This window comes from Watersipora subatra, chromosome 5, assembly GCF_963576615.1.
Source record: "Watersipora subatra chromosome 5, tzWatSuba1.1, whole genome shotgun sequence".
Classification (NCBI taxonomy): Eukaryota; Metazoa; Bryozoa; class Gymnolaemata; order Cheilostomatida; family Watersiporidae; genus Watersipora; species Watersipora subatra.
The window spans coordinates 47,561,325-47,585,567 of record NC_088712.1 but is presented as its reverse complement, the minus strand read 5'-3'; the positions used below and the strand labels follow the sequence as shown (position 1 = coordinate 47,585,567).

At 34.7% G+C, this 24,243-nt stretch overlaps 2 protein-coding genes across 3 annotated transcripts in view; both read left to right on the top strand.

Annotated features, from left to right (window-relative positions):
- LOC137397418 (uncharacterized) overlaps positions 1-890 on the top strand; it is a 29,011-nt gene extending 28,121 nt beyond the window's left edge. Inside the window, exon 15 of the mRNA XM_068083707.1 lies at positions 313-890. Within this exon, the coding sequence (XP_067939808.1) occupies positions 313-323 (11 nt within the window). The 3' untranslated portion in view covers positions 324-890. The remainder of the gene's footprint in view (positions 1-312) is intronic.
- Positions 891-1,999: 1,109 nt separating this feature from the next.
- Positions 2,000-24,152, top strand: LOC137396447 (suppressor of cytokine signaling 5-like). Of its 2 annotated transcripts, none has more exons than XM_068082729.1 (10): positions 2,000-2,143; positions 7,126-7,330; positions 9,122-9,296; positions 12,782-12,954; positions 14,601-14,627; positions 16,885-16,974; positions 18,243-18,421; positions 19,377-19,515; positions 21,894-21,990; positions 23,338-24,151. In XM_068082729.1, exons 2-10 carry the CDS (start codon positions 7,189-7,191, stop codon positions 23,492-23,494), a joined length of 1,179 nt encoding a protein of 392 aa, XP_067938830.1. In that variant the 5' UTR covers positions 2,000-2,143; positions 7,126-7,188; the 3' UTR covers positions 23,495-24,151. The 2 variants fall into 2 exon arrangements, with proteins under 2 accessions (XP_067938830.1, XP_067938831.1); XM_068082730.1 differs by lacking the exon at positions 2,000-2,143 and adding an exon at positions 2,309-2,357 and having other exon boundaries at positions 23,338-24,152.
- The last annotated feature ends 91 nt before the right edge of the window (positions 24,153-24,243 follow it).

Genomic DNA, 24,243 nt, shown 5'->3' with positions numbered 1-24,243 from the left:
TTTGATTTTTAGATTTATTTAGTGACATACTCTCATATGATTAATTTTGTTTATTGCTATGCAGTACTTTATTGCCTGAGGTATTTATCGTTAAGCCTTTTGAGATATAAAACAAATTAAACAAACACTTTGTAGACTTAGAAGAATATTTCTATCATATGACATTTTTGGCACATGAAACAGAAACCTAATAAACAGATTAGCTTTATTTGCCAAGGTGTGACTGTATATTATCTCAGTTCAAGTCAATTTCAGAGTTGTGAGATTCATGTGTGAATACAGACCCTGTTACATTCTGTATGTATTTTACAGATCTTCTATAAAAAGTGTAACGGTGTGGGAAAAAGAAGAGGAGTCATCAGGAGTGGCGTGCAGACTATTCGTCCGCATCGTCTGTTACTTTTCACTAAGTCTATTCATATCCATTGACATCCCAAATCAATGTTCTAACACTAGTCATTGGTTCCAAATGTCAAACAGTTGAACCGTTTTATCCATTATAGCTCTAAGCAATTTTGACAAGACACGTTGGTGCCGGTGAGTGACCAACATCGTCAGTACATTCCTCCCTTAAGCGGGTTTCACACAATATAGTTGACGCTCGCACATGTAATGATAGGCCAAGTCAATGCTCTAATTTATTACTCTGACTGGCTCATCTCCTTCACAAGTGTTAGATCATTCGTCTAGGACTCAATATGCCCTGTCTAGGATGTCAATATGTCCTACAGTGTGGTGGTTGGCCTCTCTCAGCCATGTTTTTCTTATTATTTATTTATGATCATTTATTCTGTTATTATATTTAGCTGATTTATGTATACTGTTCCTCCATTTATTGCAGATTTATCTACTATTTTTGTGATAAACAAATATAATCAGAACAATTTGTCTTTAATCGTCGTTGCGTTAGGGAAATTGAAATGTTATTGGAGGTTTGTTACTGGCGTACAGGATTTGGTCAACAAGTGAGCAAAGCTTTGTTATATACCTTTGTAGTGTGCTAACTATCAAACAGGGCACTTCGTGTACCAATAGTGTAAATTACCGTATTTGCTGATCAGTTGTATTCTGGTCAGTTATCCCTATTTGCTGGCTACTGCTTGTACAAGTTGACTACTGCTTGTACAAGCTGACTACTGCTTGTACAAGTATGAAGAACTTAAGGAAATTTGAAACAAAGTAAGTCAGACAACTGTTATGCAACAATATAGATTGTTTGAAGCTTGGTCTACTGTAATCAGTTCTGCTTGTACTTTGAATAGAGGACTCAATGCAGAAACAACGGCACACTAATAGCAATGATTTTTGTTCAGCTTTCAAAGATTCACCTTAAATTTTTTTCTTGACCAATGTATACAATGCATACAATACAAATGTACTATTTTTGTAAATATTTCCTTTAAACTCTAAGCACTAAATCTCTGAAACTTGTGTCTTTTTTAATGTTTTTTTACAAAGAAAATTATTTTCAGTACCCTCATGCAACAGTGTTTTTGCTAAGAGATAAACAATCGCTGCACTAAAGATATTACTGATAAATATAATAAAGGTAGGGAAGAACTTGAGAATATGTGATTCGACTTTTTGTTCTTTCCTTGGCTTAATCAAAGCATGCGCTACTGGGTTTGAATTAAAAGCAGTAAGCTTGTTATGCTAGTAATCAATTTCACCATAATCAATAGGTCTTTGCTACTATGATTCGTACATTGATATCTATCAGTATTATAGCAGACGTCATCAATTAACAATTGTTAATATTATTGACAGATATCAATATCTATCAATTGTTTCAAACATGCTAGTAATGACAGTAGTTATCTCATCATGCATTGTTTAAACGGATTTGTCTCCGCCGGAACATAAAATTCTCACCTTTCGGTTTTGACTGGTTTGTTCAAGAATGTTCGCCATAGATTTTCGTTTGTGTTTTTTTGGAGCGACTTGCCGCAATGAGCTTACACCGAAGCAAATCAACGACGACTGCAACATTGTCGCCATATTCATCATCCGCCGTCCTTAATTTATCGAATGAGTTATTATTATAACGTTGTACCATATGTTCGAATATAAACATATCATAACAAAAGTTGATAACACATCTACAACGAAAGGCTATTGGTAGCTACTATAAAACTTGTTTAAGGTGAGAATATTATATACTATTTTATTCAGCTGTTTCTCCGAATGAGTAAGATCAATGAGGCTTGTACTTCTTTCGATATTAATTTATATATGTGAACACAAACACTATGCAATACGTAATTTAGTTTTTACGTTTATTACACCCCAATAAATTATCACGACTGGTTGTGCTACTTTTTTACGAGCATAAAATATGATTATTGTAGTGAGATAAGGTGAATATTATTAATATGGTTATATTATCTTATTCCCTTTTTTGTTATGTGGAGCATGCGTCATGTATTGGGATTATTATTATTATTATTATTATTATTATTATTATTATATTAGATCAACAAAACATATTTAAGTAGCATAACAAAGATCTATAAACAAATTTGGTTTAAATTCTATAGTCAAAGGTTTTGGAAAATATTACAATATTTTGTTTAATTATGCTTAGTTATCAATTCGGTTATTGCTATTTACAAGTAATCTGTAATGATGTAGTCTATTAGATATGGTTTTGCGCTTGGCGCAAACAAAACTTTCCACTGCTCTAGTAAATAAGAGTTTTTTTTCTGACAAACTCTTTCTCGTACTAAGTAAGGTACGTAGTTCTGGAATGTGAGTTCCTTATGTTTTGGTATAGATAGAGCTCTAGCTTACTAATGACGGCGTTTTAAAATATGAAGTCTGGAGGAATTACTCAGTTTCACGACAGGCAAACCTTTGATGATTTTTTTCTTTTATGTAAGCAAGCTTTTACAAGTTTATAGAGATCTGCTATTTTCTGAAAACTTTGTCATCCAATGTTGTGTCTTTTGAAACCTAACAAATGTCTTCAACCTTATGAATTAGTGGTACATCTCGTCTGCCCAAAACAATTGTTTGACATCTAATCAGTTTCTTTTTTATGGTTAGTTTAAACTGCTCTAAACCGGCATATTAGATCTACAATCAATAAGATTTTAGATCAATCAATTGTAGCTCCTTCATGTCGCAGTAGTTCTTTGTCTTTTTCAAACAATGAGCATAGTTATTTGCTTTTTTCTGTGCTTGTTATTGTTCTCAAAGATATTGGTTTCTTTAATTTCGCTGGTTGGATAGTAAGCAGAAGCTAGTAGCAAGTAGATGTGTTGGAAATCGGATTCATTTTGCGTTGAAATAGTTTACGTTGTGTTATAATATCTCTTTAGGTTTAAGATAGCCTGTTTTGTGCCAATTTTGCATCTATGATGCAAATTACACTATTTTTTGCATTTTTCCGAGCAGCATATTTCTTCTAGAAACTTCCTCGCAAAAATACTTTTAAACACGACCTTTTTTATCTAAATTCTTTTGTATCTGACACTTAATTCAAAAACCATTAGACTATGCAACAGCTGTGGTTCCATAATTTGTGGAGGGACTTGGTGACAGCTGTCATCCAAGTCAAGCATTAATAGAACACAGGTAAACAAGAACTTAGTCATAAACTACTTGGATTGCCTAAAATATTGCAGCAGCTGAGCAGCAAAAAAAAACATTATTAGTCACTTCTTGTGCCATTATCAAGAGAGTTCAAGTTGAACTTATGCCAAGAATTACAATTATTCAGTCAATATAACAAGCAATCGGTTAAATGTCTGTCTTATACGACATGTCTTCATTTATTATGCAGTAGTGTTGCTGACTACCTAAAACAAAAGGTTCATGCCTGTACCCTTTTATTCAATACATGAGGGTATAGGCATGACTAGACTCAAGATTGGGAAAAATCATGATTTTGAAGAAAAATCGGATTGTACTGAGTACAATCGATTTTTTCGATGCTTATCATTATTTTTGAAACATTTTAGTTTTTTTTCACTCTGCTCATGAAAATTGTCTGTGAATGTATTGCACATGAAGATGCTAGTGAGCCCACTTTTCAATTTTAGTAACACATGGTTTAATTTGACAAATTCTCATATTTCTCGCTTCAATGAATCCTATAAAATTATGATGTGCAAATTACATGTAAGTAAGTGGAGCAGAGCTACTAGCAGTTTCACAGAAAGTGAGAGCCAGAGACATAAAAAGTCACTGTGAAACATTTAACCACAGTCTTCCTCATCCGTAGTCCAGCATTGAACCTGATGATCATGCGAGATATAAATACCAGCTTGCCAGGTTTTTCATGCCTCGATGGTCTCTTATTTATGAAAAAACCATTTGAGCTGATTGCGGTAACAAGTTTGATGTCATTTATTAAACAGAGTAGTCAAGGAAAACTACCAGATACAGTTGCTACCTCACAATTAATCCTGCTCTGAGGTTTACAATATAAACTAATATGTCTTAACTTCAAAAGTCTTTCTGTGGCATTGTGCATGCAGTCAATTATCTCTATCACACTTGCTGTTTCATGAAAGAGGAATGCTTACAGATTTGTACACACACGTCACAACTAGAATTTTTGAAAAAAAATACTGATTTTTGCAAATTTTTGAAAGAGAAAGTTCATGATTTTTCCCCAAAAACAATCAATCAAATCATCTGATTGTTTCCTGCCAGCTGTGACTGAACATGACCTCTATGCAGTGCTTGAGTGGTACAGCAGGAAAGTAACATGGCCAATTAGTTTCTTTAGCTGTCTAGTAGCATGCAGTTCTGCAATAGTGTACAATCACTGGATTTCTTTGTGTCATAGCTATCTAGTTATTATTGTGTATTTGCTTGTAATAGCTGATGTAGTCTAAAGTTTTTTATGGAACATTTATTATCTGATTATTTTGGAAAACAGTTTTGCGCCTACATGTAGACTTGAGGCGACACAAGTGACATTGCGATTGTACCCAGCGATGTTTCTAATTTAAACTAAATCTAATGTGCCATAAATATTTGATCGTGTTTTTCATTCATTTTTTGTAGCAAAATATTCAGACAATGTTGTTTTTAAAATAAAACTAGGTGAATGCCCACCCAGCACTGCATGAATAATCGAAAAGCTATTACACCGGTTTTTGTTATAGCATAGCTAGAAATCGTGTGGTGATAGCGTGCTTGTCTGCAGAACGGGTTTCCAAGTTTAATTCCAGTGCAAAGCCGTTCTTTCATTCCTAAAACTTCAAGCTATAATTGAAAATACAAACAACAAGCAAACACTCACATTTATGTAGGCCTATATAGATTACGTTTGAGTATTTGGCTATCATAATCTGACTAATTAACTTTATTGAAATAAGTTCAGTATTTCTATGGCTTGTTCATAAAAAATATCTTTAATTTTCTAGTAACCTAGTCAGTGAATAGACTGTATACTCGCATGAAAGTAAGCAGGCGAGGACTGACATTAAAGTCAGCTTTTTGTTATTCTACTGGTTTGTGAGGTAAAAACAAAGTGAACAGAAAGCTACCTAGTTTCACAAACAGTCTTTTGGCATCTTGAACTTGGTTCTGTTTTAGTTTTGGTGCATTTTAATGGTTTGTGAAAGTCAATTGAATGTTTAAACATATAGTTCTTCAAGATATATCCATTCTTAGTCCTGCTTATTAAAGATTTTTTAATTTGTTTTTTTTTTCAGAGTGCAATTCACTGCTTAAAGCACAAATGGTTTATTTGGCTCAACCAAAGCAATCAAGGAGACTTTGTGTGTGTACATAGTGCTCGAAATAACTGGACATCTTTGTTGAAATACTAAAATTCTTATTATTGTCACACCTTGTGAATTTAGTCAATACTCATAAATTGTATATTGAATTAATCCTCATTGTTGTCCTGATTTTCAATACATAAACCAAACAGCTGTAAAATTATGTTTTTAAATTATTATATAGACTAAATTCTGAACGTTTCATTTTTAATGGTTGGTTGAAGATAACAACCTGTACAGTATACACTGGACCCTCCCCATTTTAATTCGTTCCAGTGTTGGCATCATAAGGTGAAAATGTTGTACAGAGGCGTATAGAAACCCATAATAATTATCTAATGCCAACACCCAATGGAGTAAAAACATCCACAGTTTATATACGTAATTTACATATTAAAAATTTAATAAATATAGTATAATAACCTTAGTAATTATAGTTACCTACGGTAACTTGAAAAACTAAAAAAACTAACTTAAAAAAGTAGTATACTAACCTTAGTAACTATAGTTACCTACAATAACTTTCGTGTATTTAGTGGTTATGATCTGCAATAAAATGTTGCATTGCTATGTACAGTACGTACCATATGGAGTTCTTACCTTCGAGACAGACGTATAACATAATCTTTGAATTGAACTTAAACCTAAATCAATTTAGCTTACTGAACATCAATTTAAAGCAGTTTTAGTACGTGTTTTGCTATACTAAACTTTAAATTAGCTATTTTCTTATTTTTTATTACCTGTGTTTCGTTTTCACTATAACTTACAGCGAATAATGCTGAACTGAGAGCGCGAACATTGTATCACTTTCAGGCGTTGTAGAAGGGATTTCAGCGAATAGCATATCGGCATCTTGATTCTTCCGATGTAAGCAACGCACTGACCATCAAGTTTGAATTTCGAGAGACATATTGTTGTATGGAGATAAAAGTTCTGTAGCCTATTATAATAGAGGGGACAAAAAACATTGTGTTCTACATCATATGGCAAAAAATCGTATAATAGAGACATCGTAACTCGAGGGTGCACGCTATAGGATCACACCACATTTTTATTAGCTTATTTTGTTTTATATTTGTTTTATTCATCCATTATATCTGAAGCCATATACATGTAAATCGTATATAAGGCTTGGTTTGGCTAAGGCAATCAGGCCCACTGAAATATCTACGCAATATTTAAAGCTTATTATTTCCCAGATAAACCATTTGTACGCTGAGCAAGCGCGTTGTCTTGTATGGCAATGATATTTTGTATACACGGTTTATGAAGGCAGGGCATTCACATCCTAACTGATCACAGTTATGTTGCTCTATTCATTTCATAATAGCCTGTAAACTATCTGCCGCGAACAAGTTATGCAATTTGCTGTATTTCATTTTAGATGTGGTTTGGATGTCATGCTATCGTGAACATGTGACATCCTTTTTGCTCTCACTAATTTTTGATGGCGAATAGAAACCGGGCAACTGGAATCTGTGGTATTCACTTTCTGGAGAATTGTCAACTTTGCCCGGCCTTGCCTCCAGAGCCGATTGAAGAGAGCCGGCTTCAAGCTAATCGAGCTGCGTCTGCAGTTACCCGTAGAGGTGTGCTGACATTTTAGGTTATGGCGTGTGCAGAGGTTGTGAATGAGGAGAGATCAACAACAATGTAGTGATAGCCAAGGAGGGGGTGTGGGAAGTTAGAGAGAAATGTTGATGAGGAATATACAAGATTTATGCTGTAGGTATATGAGTTTGGGGTCAATGAGAGGGCAAGGGATGCAGAATGAAGGCATTTTTGGTTTCCGTACGCGTACCCTTAGAGAAGTACTCATAATAAAATGTCTATAAATATCTATAATGGAACAGGGCATGTGATGAGCATTCCCCAGTTCTTGCGCATGTCCATAAACTCGGAGTTATCTTTTCCATGTGGCTTTTAGCAATATGTGACTGATCTAATAATTACCCTATTGAAGTTCATGAGGTGTTACACTAGAACCTTGTTAGCATACGTTGAATGCATTTGCTATAAATTGCTTGGGTAGCATAGCCTGAAAACATTAAACTTCTTAGTTAAAATCTTAATCTTCGCAATTAAAATTCTTCCAACCAAATTAACTTGATTTTAAAATATAGCTCCAATGATTTTTAACGTGAAATAGCATTTTATTGGACTTCTGCACATATATACCCAATGGCAACATGCAGCCCCTAGTGGAAACTGCTCTGTATTATCCAACACGTAATAGGCTGGGCTGCTGTGAATCTGTGTACGCATGTATATGCTTTTATTGGGCAGTTCCTAATCAGTTTTATAGAAAAGCTTTTGCATGTGATACTGCAAAAAATAACTAAAGAAGAAGTATTGCAATATGGTTTCATAAACATAGAAACTATAATTTATACTTAGAAAACTAGTTTGAGGTTTTATAGTTTAAAGTCTATAATTCCAGAATTGAAACTACCAAGTTTGAGTATACATTTTATCTCTTTTGACAATGATTAAATTAATTAGCAATACAATTGTTGAGTGCATCTTTTGGTACAAAATAAAATCATCACCCCGTGGATATCTGGTACATAAGAATTGAAACATCCATATGGCCATGTGGCTAGTGCGAATGTGGCTACGTAATACAGCAAACAATTCATATGAGTCATTGAAATGAGAACATTTACATTGTATGGGTGTGTAGACTGTATCAGGTATCAGTAGGACTCTTTGTGTTTATGTACGTACGTCAGGTAATACAATAGGGGAAATCAGTTTTTTTGAGGATTCTCTTACTTTGAAATATCTCATGTACTCGCCGAGTGTGCGCCGAGTCACACTCGGCGAGTACATGGGATATAAAAGACCCATTAAATATTTAATCAAGTTAATTGTAGGCACTATATCCTGATTCAGTCATGTCTGTTGTATATTATTATTAAGTTTCCATACAGTGATAGTGTAGGGACACCTTGGTGTGCCAGTACCAAAGCACTATTCTGCGCTGACAAGCATATCATGTTTCCATAAAGCGCTAGATAGTAAAGCGATGATTTTGCGACGCCTTATGTCAAAGGGTAGGTCTTTATAGGAAGCAACCAAAAAGCAAAGCTGTTAAGGCACTCGCTAAGGCCATTTCCATGGCACAAAGATGGCGCATCCCACTTGTATTTTTCTTCAAAACAGCGGAAATGAATCGCGACGAAATTAGATTGACATGACTGTTTTCATGGTGGCATTGCAGCATCATATGGTGATGTGTTGCTACGCTATCACTGTATTGAAGCTTAGTGCTTATATCATATATATATATATATATATGACATACATATCATATATATATATATATATCAAATCATTTCTGTTTCTCACTAGTCTTTGATGTATTGAACCAATTGCAGGTCACTATGGGACTCCGTTCCTGTCTTCTGCAGCAATTTTTGACATTTCCTATAGACCGCCAGCACAGCCCCGTGGAAATCCCTTTTGGCCCTCAGGTGAAAGGGATTCTCTCGACACGGGGAATGTGGAGGTGTTCATCGATGAAGATATAGTTGAAAGGGCAGAGCGGAGAAGGTAAGATTCGTTAATTGTGGCGTGTCCATATGTTTATTGCACATCTGTCTTATAACTCCTTTTAAAAGTTTACTAGGCCGAATCCATTTCCACTCTTTCTAGGATAGCAAGGGTGACTCTCGTCATGTTTCCCTAGCAGGGATGATGCGGATTTGGAGTTGTGCGCACATGGATTGACCGTGTGATTAGTGTTTGAATAGACATTCCCGTGTTACGTATTGATTCGGGCGTTTTGTTAAAAATGATAAGGAATCCTACGCCAAAGGTCTTCGCGGCGTCCTCGTCTCTCGCTTGACGGCCTGCTTTTGAAATAGGACCGGCTGAAGTGTGAAAATGTTTAACGTAGAATGGCTAGCCCTGAATTTAATCGCCCATTATTCGCAAGTGCCATTTTTGTTTTTTGAAAGCATGAACATTCGATAAAAATTATGAGTGACAAAACTCACTTGATTTGCAGGTTTGTGCCATTTCCAACTTGGGGATGATACAAACTTGAGGACTAACCGCGTCATGCAAATGATGAATGTTGGTAAATGATGGCTTCCCAGTCTGATTTGCTAATAGATTGTCAATATTTATTCGTTAGAGATGCTGGCTACTATATGTAGCTACCTGCATGTATTTCTGGAATGTTCAACTCACAGTCTAGGTTGATGATCTCCGGTGAGAGATCACAGTAGCTTTTTGTAGCGGTAGAGCTACTAGCTTAGTATTCCTCCTCTTGACAAGATTTAGTTCCAGGAAACAATGACATGTATTAGATACGGCTCATTCTCTCTCATGTCTAGCCTTATTTTTCTCGATGATTACTTTGAAAGAAATTCATGCCTGTTAATGTACTTTAATAGTATCCTGACTTGCTTAGGCTATTTATGTATACACCCTATATATATATGGTTTCTCAAAGTGGGTAAAGGGTAAATATTTCTCAATGTTTGTCTTTGTTGTATGTCCAGCTATAACTATTAAAATCTTGGAATCCAAGATTTGATCTCATAACCTCCTGTTTACCAGTCTGATGCCTTACCAATTTAGCCACGCAAGCTTGATAGATTCATTCATTAGGCGATATACATGTATTTCTCTATACGGGAGCAAACTACGCTTTCGGTCACCGCGCAAAGTCATGACAACATCATGAGAAGCCATAGCTTCTATTAGTAGGCTTACTCAAATTATTCATTGGCAATGTGCCAGGCTAATAACAAGTGGCAGGCAACTTTCATTACCTCTCATTGTTTATAAGCTGATTTTTAATACCCATGCGCTGCCGGATAGAACAGCCAGTATATATATATATATATGTATATGTACCTGTATATATATATGTGTATATATATGTATATATATGTATATACATGTGTATATATGTGTATATAAAGAGACTAAAACTCATCTGAAAAGTCAAGTTTCTTTACTACAAATTATTTTCGTAGTGTCACTCGTCAGATGTCTTTGTTAGAAATGACTTTGGTTCTAATTTTTTGTTTTTGGTGTGTAACAGATTTGTAGTAAAGAAACACTCGACGTTCTAGATACGCTTTAGTCCAAACAATTACTTCACTTGTTACTATTACTGTTATTAAAGTAGAGCTCTTTTGTAGCTTTAAATTTTACTTTATATTTATGTTTAATCATAGAATTACTTTTGAAAATATACGTGGAATAGCCAACTTTTTATACAGTCGTACCTCGACATACAAGCTTAATGCATTCCAGGACTGAGCTTGTATGTCAATGTTCTCGTATCTCAAAGCAATATTTGCTATATAAAATAACTGAATGTAAATTATTCTGTTCCCATTCTGTAAAACAATCACCTAAAACAGAATATTCCAATGGAAAAACGTATTTTAATTCACTACCTTTGCTCACAATGTAGCAAATACCCATTTAGTGGTTATGCTCTGCAATAAACCGAAACATTACTATGTACAGTACTGTATGGAGTTCTTACCTTCGAGACAGATGTAGTGGCTAACAGCTGTGTGAGAGAGACTCGACAGCAGCGCATTCGGTGACTAGACAAGACTTTTGTTACGTTACATAACATAAACTTTAAATTTAACTTAAATGAATTTAGCTTACTAAACACACATTTAAAAATATGTTAAAAATCTACACAAATCTTAATTCTAATTTTTTTTCCAGCTTCTTTTTTGTATCATCTTCTGGTTTGGCGCATTTTGCCTCACTTTCACTATCCCTTTTAGCTGGCACTGTTAAAACTTTTTTTAACTGATTTGATGAGAAAGACGAGTGATGCTGTGTTCAAAAGCGGCCTCTCGCTTACCTGGCCGCCGAGCGGCTACATCGAGAACTGTTGTGTATGCTCATATCTCTCAAATTTGTCTCTCCTCTCGCACTTTTGCTCATATTTCAACTTTAGTGTTTGATGTAGCGCTCATATGTCGAAGCATGACTGTACTTATATCTGTATATATAGGCTAAAACTATATACAGTATATACATATATAATTTGGGTGGTTGAAACTTTCAAGCAAAGGCAAATGAGGTGTAACGAGATTGATTGTATGATTGTAAGGAGCTGCTATGGGAGCATTGCTTGTCAGTCAGTACGCATGGCTAGTAGTATGAACTTTATCACTTATCCAATTACTGTATATATATATATATATATATATATATATATAGTCAGTTACATAGCTGTAACTATAATATTTCTTACATGTTACTGACCTGCACTACTGCTCGTGTGCTTGCAGCTGAACAAGTAGAACTTATACCATGAGGAAATCACTCCATATTAAAGTATAGTTGTGTGTCCTCTAATGAAATCCATGTAAAAGATCCAGCTGTCATCATTTTATGATCAGTGTTTTAATTCATTCATTGAAATTCAATGTCATCTTTATAAATAGCTTGTTGCGGGCCTTTTATCAGTATATCCCGCTAGTTTCAGGCTATCAGGAGTACCTGTTGTTTCTCTTTTTCAATCTGCATTACTCCTTTGGCATTCTTCTCTAAGGGAAAATAACTCCTATCCAAAATTATATTTGTATTGCTCATTCTCTGGGTCAGGGTAAGGGTAAGGTACTCCATCTTCTATTGCCCATTAAATATGATAACAAGGTTGAATATTGCATACTAACCATCGAGTTGTTACTACGAATTCGCAAATTCTCCTTGGAACATATATGGTATGGTGCCACATTTTTCGTTACACCATTATATGGCACCTCTTACCATTGGTCTTTGAGCTGCTCTAGTTTTCCGGTGAATTACTGTATTTGTATCTACATATTATTGACATAGTATAAATATAGCATATTATTGACATAGTCATAATCGGAGAGGCATTGACTCTACACTCACCAAACTAGTCATATTCTTGTATGGGCATTATTTAAATTTCAGCATATTAATCACTTTTATATAAATATGATATAATATTAATATAATATTATGAATATATAATATATTACATATAATATATATTCATATTTATATTAATCACTTTTGAGGAGAGAAACTGATCAGCTAAACTCTCAATTAAGAGTTCAGCCATTCCTTGCTTCTGACTGCGAAGAGACAACTGCAAGGGGACCGTCTGTACGCAAAGGTCTCGAGTCCCTCCTTCGGGCAACCAAAAAGAAACTTACATTGCGGTCAAGACGGTCAAATACACCCTCTCAAAGTAAGTTTTTTTCTATTTTAGCATGTTTTTAGAGGTGATTATTTTTTTAAGTAGCTTATTCACGCAGTACTGGTGTTCATTTTAGTACCTACTACGTTACTCGTGATTCCTTTCGTTTTTAATCAGATAGCCTGCAGAAGGCGTGTAGATATTCAACACAAATTGCTACGAGGCTTGGTGACCACAATCAATGAACAAGTTCATTGAGTGCAATTGGCCTTAAAGCATGTGAAGACTCATCCTTGAGTTTTTAATCCGACGGCTGTTCAAGAAACTGGTTTTCAGGAATCAGGCAGAGTTTGAAACCAGATATTTTTGGCAACTTGGTGGAAGGCATGAAGCATATGCATTTGAAGTTTGGATAAAATTGGGCCAAAATGTGGAAACGCTTAGCCTTTTCATGGACACACAGACAGACAGGCCCATAATATCAAAATAGAATTTATTTATATTGGTTTATGATTTCAGTCAGGTATCGATTGCTTGTTTAAACCAAAGTAATATAATTGTACGTGGATATTTTAGAAAGAGAAACCAGCATTACCTTTTTTGGTTTTGCGTTATGCTAGTAAAATGAAGGAGTGCTATTTTTATATGCAAGATTTTGTTTTGTTTGTTTGTTTATTTTCATCTATAATATAACCACAAAAAAATAATATGAAGAGTGTTTCTAACAGTATAAAAAGACAAGAGAAATAGAAAAAAAAATGTCACTCCAGGGAAGGTGATGATGAGGTCCCTGTGCGCAATAGCAAGGCTAATCAAGGCGCGAAACCTGAAAGTAGAGTCAGCAGAAGTATGTCTAGTTGGTTTAGTCGTCTGGTTGTCTGAGGTAGCGCTTCAGTTCATTTTTGAAAGAATTAGCATTTACAATTTTACAAGATGCAAAGATGTTTTGCACTTCCTCCTACTTGTAAGTACTTGTGAAAATGCATTATCTATTTATCGGGCTTCATTTCATGTAATAAAGCGTGTTAGCACTGGATACTGAGGGTTATTTGTATAACGTACACATTTAGAGTCATACCTCAGCATACAAGGCAAATTTGGTGGACTATTTGCGTTAAAAGTCAAAACATCAACTTCTAGAATGAGCATTTATTTAAAAAAGGATTTTATCTTGTTCAATTTTGTTTCAGAACCCAAAAATATTGTTAAATATTTCAAGGAGTTACACGCGGCGTTACCGCAGGTCATTATACAAAACTATGTAAGAATTAGAAACTAGATTAATGACACGGTGTTCAGTAAACAGGTTTTTGTTGCTGCTTATTATTAAAAACATAATCCGCAAGTTAAGCTCAACCTAATGTAGTATGTTAGTGTCATGGAATGAAAATGATATATTCAAAGGATTTGTGATGTGTGGAAGTGAGCTGGAATACATAATCGATAGTACACAAGTCTTAGTATGGATTTCTGTATGAGGAATATCCTTTTTCGTATTGTATTGTGCAGTATCAGTATCTGCCAACAGCTTGAGTCTGGTACTTGTGCTAGGCCTTCCGGAATAGTCTACAATATTTACCTTTACTGGTTCTCTTTATGCATTGCAACTAGATTGTATCAAGTTTACCCTTTCTAAAATACTGATTGGCCAAGTTCGTTTGTTTTATACATTCTTATGGTTATACCCTGTTTTGTAGGTGAGGAAGGTGCTGCTGAAGCATCAGGTAAGTCAGTGACATTCAACTGCCTACGTATGTTTGTTCTTTTGGACAGTAAAATGCATATTTTATGTTGTCCCTTGGCTTGCACATTCTGAACTTTGCAAAGATACAGAGATTTGAAGTCTGATCGAAAAAAAATGAACTTCCTACCTCGTTTATATGAAAACTGTGGACCTGAAATCAACTTCCAACGGACTTAATGTCAACTTATCCCTAGCTATTTCTCAATACATTTAAAACTCTACATAAAATTACCTTAACGTAAGAATGTTCTGAAAAAGGATGTAAAAGTTGTCAAACATTTGACTATTATAGTACGCCCAAAGTAATTTTTCACGCATGATTTTGGAAGATTCTCAAAGTATCACAGTTTTGTAAGTAAATTTGCTATTAACTTACACAAGAGTAAGAAGTATTGTTTTCATCGACGTGCCTACAAAGCAACCTTGTAATCAGTTGCATCAGGCTAACCAATCATATATGACTGTATAAAGGTAATAATGCTATGGTTAGTTGTCTCTCCTTGACTTGCTGGTATAAATGGTGCGCTAATCATCACTATGGTTTGCTATGGTTAGTTGTCTCTCCTTGACTTGCTGGTATAAATGGTGCGCTAATCATCACTATGGTTTGCTATGGTTAGTTGTCTCTCCTTGACTTGCTGGTATAAATGGTGCGCTAATCATCACTATGGTTTGCTATGGTTAGTTGTCTCTCCTTGACTTGCTGGTATAAATGGTGCGGTAATCATCACTATGGTTTGCTATGGTTAGTTGTCTCTCATTGACTTGCTGGTATATATGGTGCGGTAATCATCACTATGGTTTGCTATGGTTAGTTGTCTTACCTTGATGTGCTGGTATAAATGGTGCGCTAATCATCACTATGGTTTGCTATGGCTAGTTGTCTTACCTTGCCTTGCTGGTTTAAATGGTGCGCTAATCATCACTATGGTTTGCTATGGTTAGTTGTCTTACCTTGACTTGCTGGTGTAAATGGTGCGCTAATCATCACTATAGTTTGCGAGTTTTTTTCATCACAAATTTACGTCATCCGCGAAATGAAAATGGCAAGTCAAGCAAATTTGTAGCTTGTCTTGACAAAATGTTGGTTTGGCGGAGTTGTTCCCCCGTCGAGCGGGCGAGCAACACAACAGCTTGTCACAAGACGTACTGCACCCAATGCATCAGCTGCACTTATAGGGAGTTGTTCACTTCCATCTATGCGGCTTGGTTGCGATGTTATGTCGGTCGCTCCATTGGTAATCATAACGAATTTTGCGCAAAAATGTACGGTATGTAGAAAAAAATAAGATTACAACGTTTAACCAGTGACCAGTCTCTGCGGTAAATTTTAGTAGAATTTAAGAATAAATTGAAAATAAAATCCATGAGAATAAATAAAACTGACTTATACAAAAATAGAAATAAAATTGACTGAGCGCACAAATAACAACATGTTTAGTCGCTGTTGTTGCCTAAGTTCTCAAGTTCTACTAAAGTTTACCTCAGAGACTGGTCGCTGGTTAAACGTTGTAATCTTATTTTTTTCTGCATAAACTTTTGCGCGAAATTCGTTATGATTACCAATGGATCGACCGACATAACGTCGCAACCAAGCTGCATAGACGGAAGAGAACAACTCTCTGTAAGTGCAGCTGATGCATCGGGTGCAGTACATCTTGTGACAAGCTGTTGTGTTGCTCGCCTGCTCGACGGGGGACAACTCCGCAAAAACAACAGTTTGTCAAGACAGGCTAGCAAATTTGTTACTCACAATTTTTTATCAAACGTTTTATGCTTGCGAGTAATGGAAACAGCACCTACAAGTGATGCACAAAAAATGCAAGCTATTCCATTTTAAACACTTTCCACACTTCAGTCCTATTTCAATTTGATGATTATTTCGATATGACCTCATGTGTAGAGTTCCTTATCCTTTTTAACAAAGCGCCCACATTAATTCACAGCATGCGAATGTCTATTGAAACAAATCGCTTATTAACTCAGCGTGCACACAACTCCAAATTGGTCTCATATCCACTATGGAAACATGGTGACAAGATCAATATCATTTGACTATGATGAATACCAAGTGCCTCAGCTATATACAACCATGGAGAGATAACTCTGGGTCTATATTACATGTTCAGAATATTGGTAGTCAGTGATAATGTTTGTGTTATCACTATATTTGTGTAACCTTCCTCAGTTAGTATAAGGCAATAAGAATTTCAATGGAGTAGTCGAAACTGTTTTAGTTGCGACTGACGCTGCAACAGCAAGTCCTGTAGCTCGACTTCCTACTATTATTCCCTCAACTAATGATGACTCACCTGTGATATGGAGAGGTTAGTATATTTATGGCTACATAGCTCTCTTGGGATATTTTCCTACCAAGCTCATCTGAGCAATATTTGCTTTTCTCTGCGAAGTGGCCCTATGGCAACCAGATCTTATTACTCACTGTTTAAATAATAAATGGAACCATGACATGCAAATAATAACAAACTTATACAGTAATAACTTCCTCATTATTGTGCTTTACAAAAACCTTTTATAGATTTGCCTCCCTTGATGTGCCCTTTGTGTCATGGAATGTTGAAATGTTGATGATTATGCATTTTCGTTGCCGAGTGCACAATGGTTCATATAGACATATATAAAAAAGGAAACCATGGTTTTAGTGTTGGTACTGGTTAGATGTTGCATTTTTTTAAATATTGAAATGAATTTAAATATTTAATATGTAAATATGCTGCATTAAATTTAATATTTAATTTTTTCTTTAAATATAAAAAAATTAAATATTAATTTTTAATGTTGAATATCTAAACTATTTAATATTTAAATATGTTTAACGGAACCAAAACAAAAATTCAGCTCATATGAAACTTTTGAGTTAGCATTAGCAATATACTAATTAGCAATATACTAGTAGAATCTATCACTGGACATTATTAGACAATTATTTTGCTAGGCATATACATAGAAGTACGTAGGTAGAATAAATATGTACTCGTAATTGTATAAGTGACAAGAATTGTTTTCATGGTAAATAATTAGGTTATCTCAAAAAAATGCTTATACAATTTTTTAGTTGCTTTTATTGGAAAGTATTGGTATTGTTCTATTATTTGCAGTTGTTTTTGATGGTTGAAGTGGTCTGACTGCCAGGATGTTTCAAGATAAAAATCGACAAAATTTTATCTCGTTTCAAATGGTCAGATCCAGCGAAAGCGCAGTTATGCCATCTATAGTTGCGAATAAACTAACAGAATATAGTTTATCTTGTCGGGTTCATCTATACACATCCTGGCTGTCAGATCCCCTCAAACATAAAAACAATGACAAATGGTAGATAAATATCGATACTTTCTGATCAAATCTACTAAAATTTTGTGTAAGTTCATCTTGAACTATAATGAAATTTGTGATTGTCATTGACCAGCATCTCCGCAATGTTCCAAAGAACTATAAATTATTTCATGAGAAGACTACTCTTGATAAGGTAAACAACAATCATGAAATGTGTAGACATTTGTGTAAATATTTGTTATACATATAATATCTCATTGAGATGGTGAGATATTCAGAGACATTATTGCGTCTGCTGCAGAGAATTCAGGAGATGGAATGAGGGCTCACACAACAGTGGATTATAGGCACCACCTGCTGCCCGGGCTCATCCAGGTGACCAACTGTGGGTTCTACTGGGGTAGTATGGACCGTTACAAGGCCGAGTCACTTCTCGAGAATAAACCAGAGGGAACTTTTCTACTCAGAGATAGTTCGCAGGTGATTAGGTTGACACTGAATAAATTCTGATAGAACACGATTCAAATAACTCGAGACAATCGCGACTGGTATCTAAATTGCCAAAGATACTACAACTTCTATGATTTACTGAGATGTTTTTCTTATTCCTCAAAGTAGTCTAACATAAACAAAAAGCAAAGATGAAGCAACTCCTACAGTCAAATATAATGCCATTTGCAATTTTTCAAGGTAACACATTGTTTCAGTTGACTTGGTCAAGCTACAGCGATTTGAGTAGTTGAAAACAGTGAAACGGCTCCCTAACAATCTTAATATTTAATAACTGATGTCGCTGCAATGATATAGATTGGCAGCAGACAAAGTCTTGTGATACATAGGGATGCATAGGGTATGGACAGGGGGGGGAGGGGTTAATATTTCCAATATTTAGCTAGATCTGAGCTACCAGTACCAGCTGCCCAGCAGCATGCACTGCTGATGATAATAGCTAGGGGTTCACTAACACCGCAAGCCATTCTTCAGTTTAATAGAACAAATACAAATACCTGAGCCTGTTTTCTATGTCACTGGTATTATTGATGTATTCACACATACATGTACTTCTCAGGGGGATGCTAGGTCGAGACCTCGTTTTTGGGTAGTTATATTTTTTATCACCGGTTGTTCTGGTCAGTTTTGTAAGTACCCAGATTGCACTTCATACATTGAGATCATCTCAACTGATGACCAGTAGATGAGGAAGGATGTTTCTTCATCTTCTAACCATATATCTTTTTCAGCGAGATGAAATTAAACCTAAATATCGTACTACACTGAATTCCAAGCTCTTTGCAGAACTACCTATAGGACTATTGCTTTTTTAAAAATGTATTTGTACTGTCGCATAAAGGTAACTATTATACAAAGAGTTGGTGTCTCTTAGAATGCTCACGGGAAAGCAACTTTTAAAAAAGCAAATATTATCATATTATAGGATGACTTCATCTTCTCAGTCAGTTTCCGGCGTTATGGCCGGTCATTGCATGCCAGAGTCGAGCAGTGGAATCACCAGTTCTCCTTCGATGCCCATGACTCCAGTGTATTTAAGGCAGACTCCGTCACAGCTCTACTCGGTAAGCTCGCAGTGGGTAACTTGCAGAACTTTCCTGCCTTTGCCTCTTTTAAGAAACGTTTTGCCAATAAAAAACTTTTTGATGGGGAACTACGGCAGTCAAACTCGTTCACTTGAAGTCCTCACTGCTTGTATATAGAGATATATTTATACTTGATAATATGTATACATAAATATATATGTTTACATATATTTATATGCAGCATTTAGGTATATATATATATATATATATATACCGGTATATATATATATATATATACCGGTATATATATATATATATATATATACCGGTATATATATACATGTATATATACATATATATATGTATGTTTGAGTATAAATGTATATATGTATATATACTTGTGTATAAACGTATATATACTTATGTATAAATGTATATATATATTTATGTATATATATTTATAAATATATGTATAAGTATATATCTTTGTACATTTATGTATAACTAGAAATTCCACTGTCATACAGCCTACGACCAAAGTGATATTGGAAAAAAGAAAGGGTACCGATGGTTGAGAAATGCAATATTAGCAGTCAAATAACACCGCAGTGCAATAGGATAATTGCAATGGTAGCTGTAATGTACTGGGTATGGGTGTTATTATATACAACAAACAGCAATAATGAAAGAAAAGATTATATGTTTATATCTCTCCTCCTGCAATAGGAGAAATGCAATATTGGCCAATATTAGAAGTAGAATGCACTGATATTATTAGAATAACCAATATTATTAATATAGTAATAATATAAAACCAATGCACAATTTTGTTTACATTTCAAAACGTCATAGCTAACAATATCAAAAAGTGATATTTATTATATAGATTTTTAGAAAATCTATTTAAAAAAGTGTTTGGTCATGACAAACAGCGATAATGAAAGGAAAAGATTATATGTTTATATCTCTCCCCCTGCAATAGGAGAAATGCAATATTAGAAGTAAAATGCACTGATATTATTAAAATAACCAATATTATTAATATAGTAATACAGTAATAATAGAAAACCAATGAACAATTTTGTTTACATTTAAAAACGTCATAGCTAACAATATCAAGAAGTATCAAAAAGAATATCCAAACTTAGTAATAGTAATACAGTAATAATAGAAAACCAATGCGTAATTTTGTTTACATTTCAAAACGTCATAGCTAACAATATCAAGAAGTATCAAGAAGAATATCCAAACTTATAATTAAATATCGTAATCCCATAAAAATCGTTAGAAAAAAATATCATCGTCATATCCTTTACTTACACTGCGTTGGACATCAGTTAGAATACCAAAGTACTCAAATGTGTCTGAAATGTCAGTTAATTTGAAATCGGCAAAAATGAAACGATTTCAGTACTCCTACGTTAATCACCGAAACCTTCGACAATATGCTATAGACTGGTGAAAAGTGCACGTTATTTTCTCGTGAAATGCGCACGATTTAATCGTTCTATTCCTTGTCACTCGGCGTTTCAATTTCTGGTCTTAACTTTTATAAAAGTGAGGCTTGACAAATTTTAATAATGATTTTCGTCCAAATAAATCTGTCAATTTGTGTATAATCCGATCAGATGGGTAAGTTTTAAGATAATAACGACGGTTTACAAAGACTTGGTAACATATTTAAATAGGTTTGTATGTGTTTTGTATCGTTATTATACTTTAATGACTCTACAAAACGATGGTTAAATTTTTTGATGAAATTTTAATTCAAGGGTTCGTCTCATTGTTGATGAATAATTTTCGGGAGTTGTGTGCACATGTCATTTATCATAAATCTCCCAACCAATCGCTTCGCTCTGTTTGGTTGTGGGAATATATATTTATACATAAATATATATTTATACATAAATATGTATTTATACATATTTATACATTTTAACTAATGTTAAAATCTTTTGACTTTTAAATTGATGTAACAGCAATATACCATTGTTTGTATTGATAACTGAAGGCACGTAATTGGGTTAAAAGCCTTTGCAATTAGTAGTTGAACTGTTGGTTGAACTGTTGGCTTGAATGGCATTGCCTTCATAATTATAATTCCAGCAAGATTTGATTTTGTGGTCAAGACCAGGCTAGATTAGACAAAGTTTGTCTATAGCTTCAGGCAACAGAAAATGATGTGGTGGTTGTGCATTACCTATAGCATTTTCGCATCGTTCTGCATCACTTGCAAATTAGTTTATGAGGAAGTTTTTCTTGGCTCTACTCAAGTTTGTCTACCCACTAATGATACTTTTGTAACAAGCTCAGACTTGGCCGCAGTCGCAGATCCTTTAGTTGTTTTGTTTAGTGGCTTATATGTGTCATTCGTGTCTATCTGTCCTTATCTATGGTTGTGGTGTTTACAATTTCAGAGCACTACAAGGACCCCCAGGCTTGCATGTTCTTTGAGCCAATGCTAACACACCCGTTGCACAGACGGCAGCCCTTTAGTCTTCTCCATTTGACCAGGTTAGTACTATTTTTAGCCCAATTTGGCCCCAACACTGGAATAGTTTTAATTATGATGTTATTGAAATGCCAAGTTTAGGAGCTGAAAACCGAGTTTTCTTGTGTTGTTGTAGTGTAAAATTTGACCTTGACCATTGACATGTATTCACCATACAATTTCATCGTTTCAATATAAATCTTACAGAATTATATTTTGCCTATATACGGCATTATTAATTTATTTTATTATAATTTGGTATGTAGTATCCATACTGCAATGGTCAACTGTACTCCCATGTATTACATGTGGAGGTCATCTTTTCCTCCTGTTTTCTTACGGTACTCGGTCGTAAGATGGTATAAATTAAAGTTTATAAAATGGCTACATAATTTATTGAGGTCTTTAAAATGATGGTTTCATACTTGCATCGTGACCCTTACTGTCTTACCCCCTGATTGGTCTAGCCATAGTAGCAGTATTATAGACAAATATGTCAACATAAATATCTACAGTCATACTTAAACATACGAGCTTAATGCCTTCTGGACTGAGCTTGTATGTTGATTTGCTCGTATATCAAAGCAATATGTTTGACATAAAATAATTAAATACAAATTAATCCGTTACCATACTCTGAATAAGTCACCTAAAACAGGATATGGCCATGGGAAAATGTGTTTTAAATTGTAGTTCACTACCTATGCTCTCAAATTAATATATACTTACTGGCTATGATCTTCAATAAAATGTAGCATTACTATCTACAGTACCGTATGGAGTTCATACCTTCGAGACAGATGTAGCGGCTAACGGTGATGTGAGAGAGGCTTCATAACAACATGTTCAGTACACAAGGCTTGCGTTATTATAACAATATAATAATTATAATATATAGTTATTATGTAACAAAAGATAAACTTTAAATTTAACTTAAATAAAATGTACTTACTAAACACGCACTTAAAGATAAGGTTTAATCTTTTGCTAGACTCTATTCTAATTTTGTCTTCATTTTTCTATTATCTTATGGTTGGGTGATTTTTGCCTCACTTCCACTATTATTTTTAGACGGCCTTTTTAAAACTTTTTCAAACTGATCCGATGAACAATATAGAGCGACGCTGCTCTTAAAACAGTCTTGCACAAAATTTGCCACTTAGCGGCTGCATCAAGAACTGGCTCATGTCAAATTTGTCTCGTATCCGAAGGCAGAATTTTGCTCGTGTCTCAAATTTCGCATATGTTGGGTACTCGTATGTCAAGGTATGACTGTACTGGAATTCTGGGTAAACAACTTGATGATTTGAAATGTTGAACTTGATTTTATAGTGTGTAAGCATATGGTGAACGATCGTCTGTTGTTGTAGGGCTGTGGTGTGTGACAACATCTCATATGACCACATAGACACAATGATATTGCCCAAACAACTTCAACAGTACCTCAAATACTACTATTACAAGCAGCCTATAAGAGTGCGTACGGCATCATCCTGGATTGATCTGCAGTCTACTTATAATTTCTGACTTTGACACGATGTAGAATTATCATTACGGTGCCTCACAGTAATGATATACAGCTGTATAATCTCACAGCAATTTTATTCGGACTTGTTTTGTCTTTGTGCCTTTATATATCTGTTATCTTTGATGTATTTGTATGGAATCTAGAAGCAAAATGTGTGAGCGTCATACGTAATGTATTGAGAATTGTGGAGCATAACTAAACTAGAAGAGGGTTGTAGCTGATACTAGTGGATGTCTAGTTGTCTTTCCTAGTCAACTTATGTGCAGTCTGTTCTCTATACTGGTTTTCAGAAGAATTTACAAGCATTTACAAACATTCTATGGAAAGCGAATATTTTTGGTCATTTTTCATACGTTCCTACATACAAAAAGAGGTTTCCAATATATTTTTAAGTTTTTGCCGTTTGTAGCAACAACCTTGCATCAATCCTATAGATTATAATCTATTATCGTTGCAGTTCCAAAATGGGAGAAGACAACTTTCCATTTGTGTAACAGTGCTTCATAAAAGATTTTCTGTAGGTTAATTTTGTCCATGTTGGTCATGCATCATTACAATACCATGTTAAGCTATCCACTATGCATTATTCTTTCTAGCATCCTCCAATACTTTCTTAGTTGTTACACTGCAACTAGGAAAGTTTTGTTTGACATTGCTATACACTAAAGTTACTAAATACAGCGCACTACATAGGTGTTGTCTCACTGTTCCAGCAGCAAAGATTATTTTATGATAGCCCGAGTTTTAC

Coding starts and splice junctions, on each gene's coding strand:
- LOC137396447 (XM_068082730.1), top strand. CDS start 7,189: ATGGCGAATAGAAACCGGGCAACTGGAATCTGTGGTATTCACTTTCTG. Junction 19,516..21,893: donor CTCCGTCACAGCTCTACTCG/GTAAGCTCGCAG, acceptor TTACAATTTCAG/AGCACTACAAGGACCCCCAG. Junction 21,991..23,337: donor AGTCTTCTCCATTTGACCAG/GTTAGTACTATT, acceptor CTGTTGTTGTAG/GGCTGTGGTGTGTGACAACA.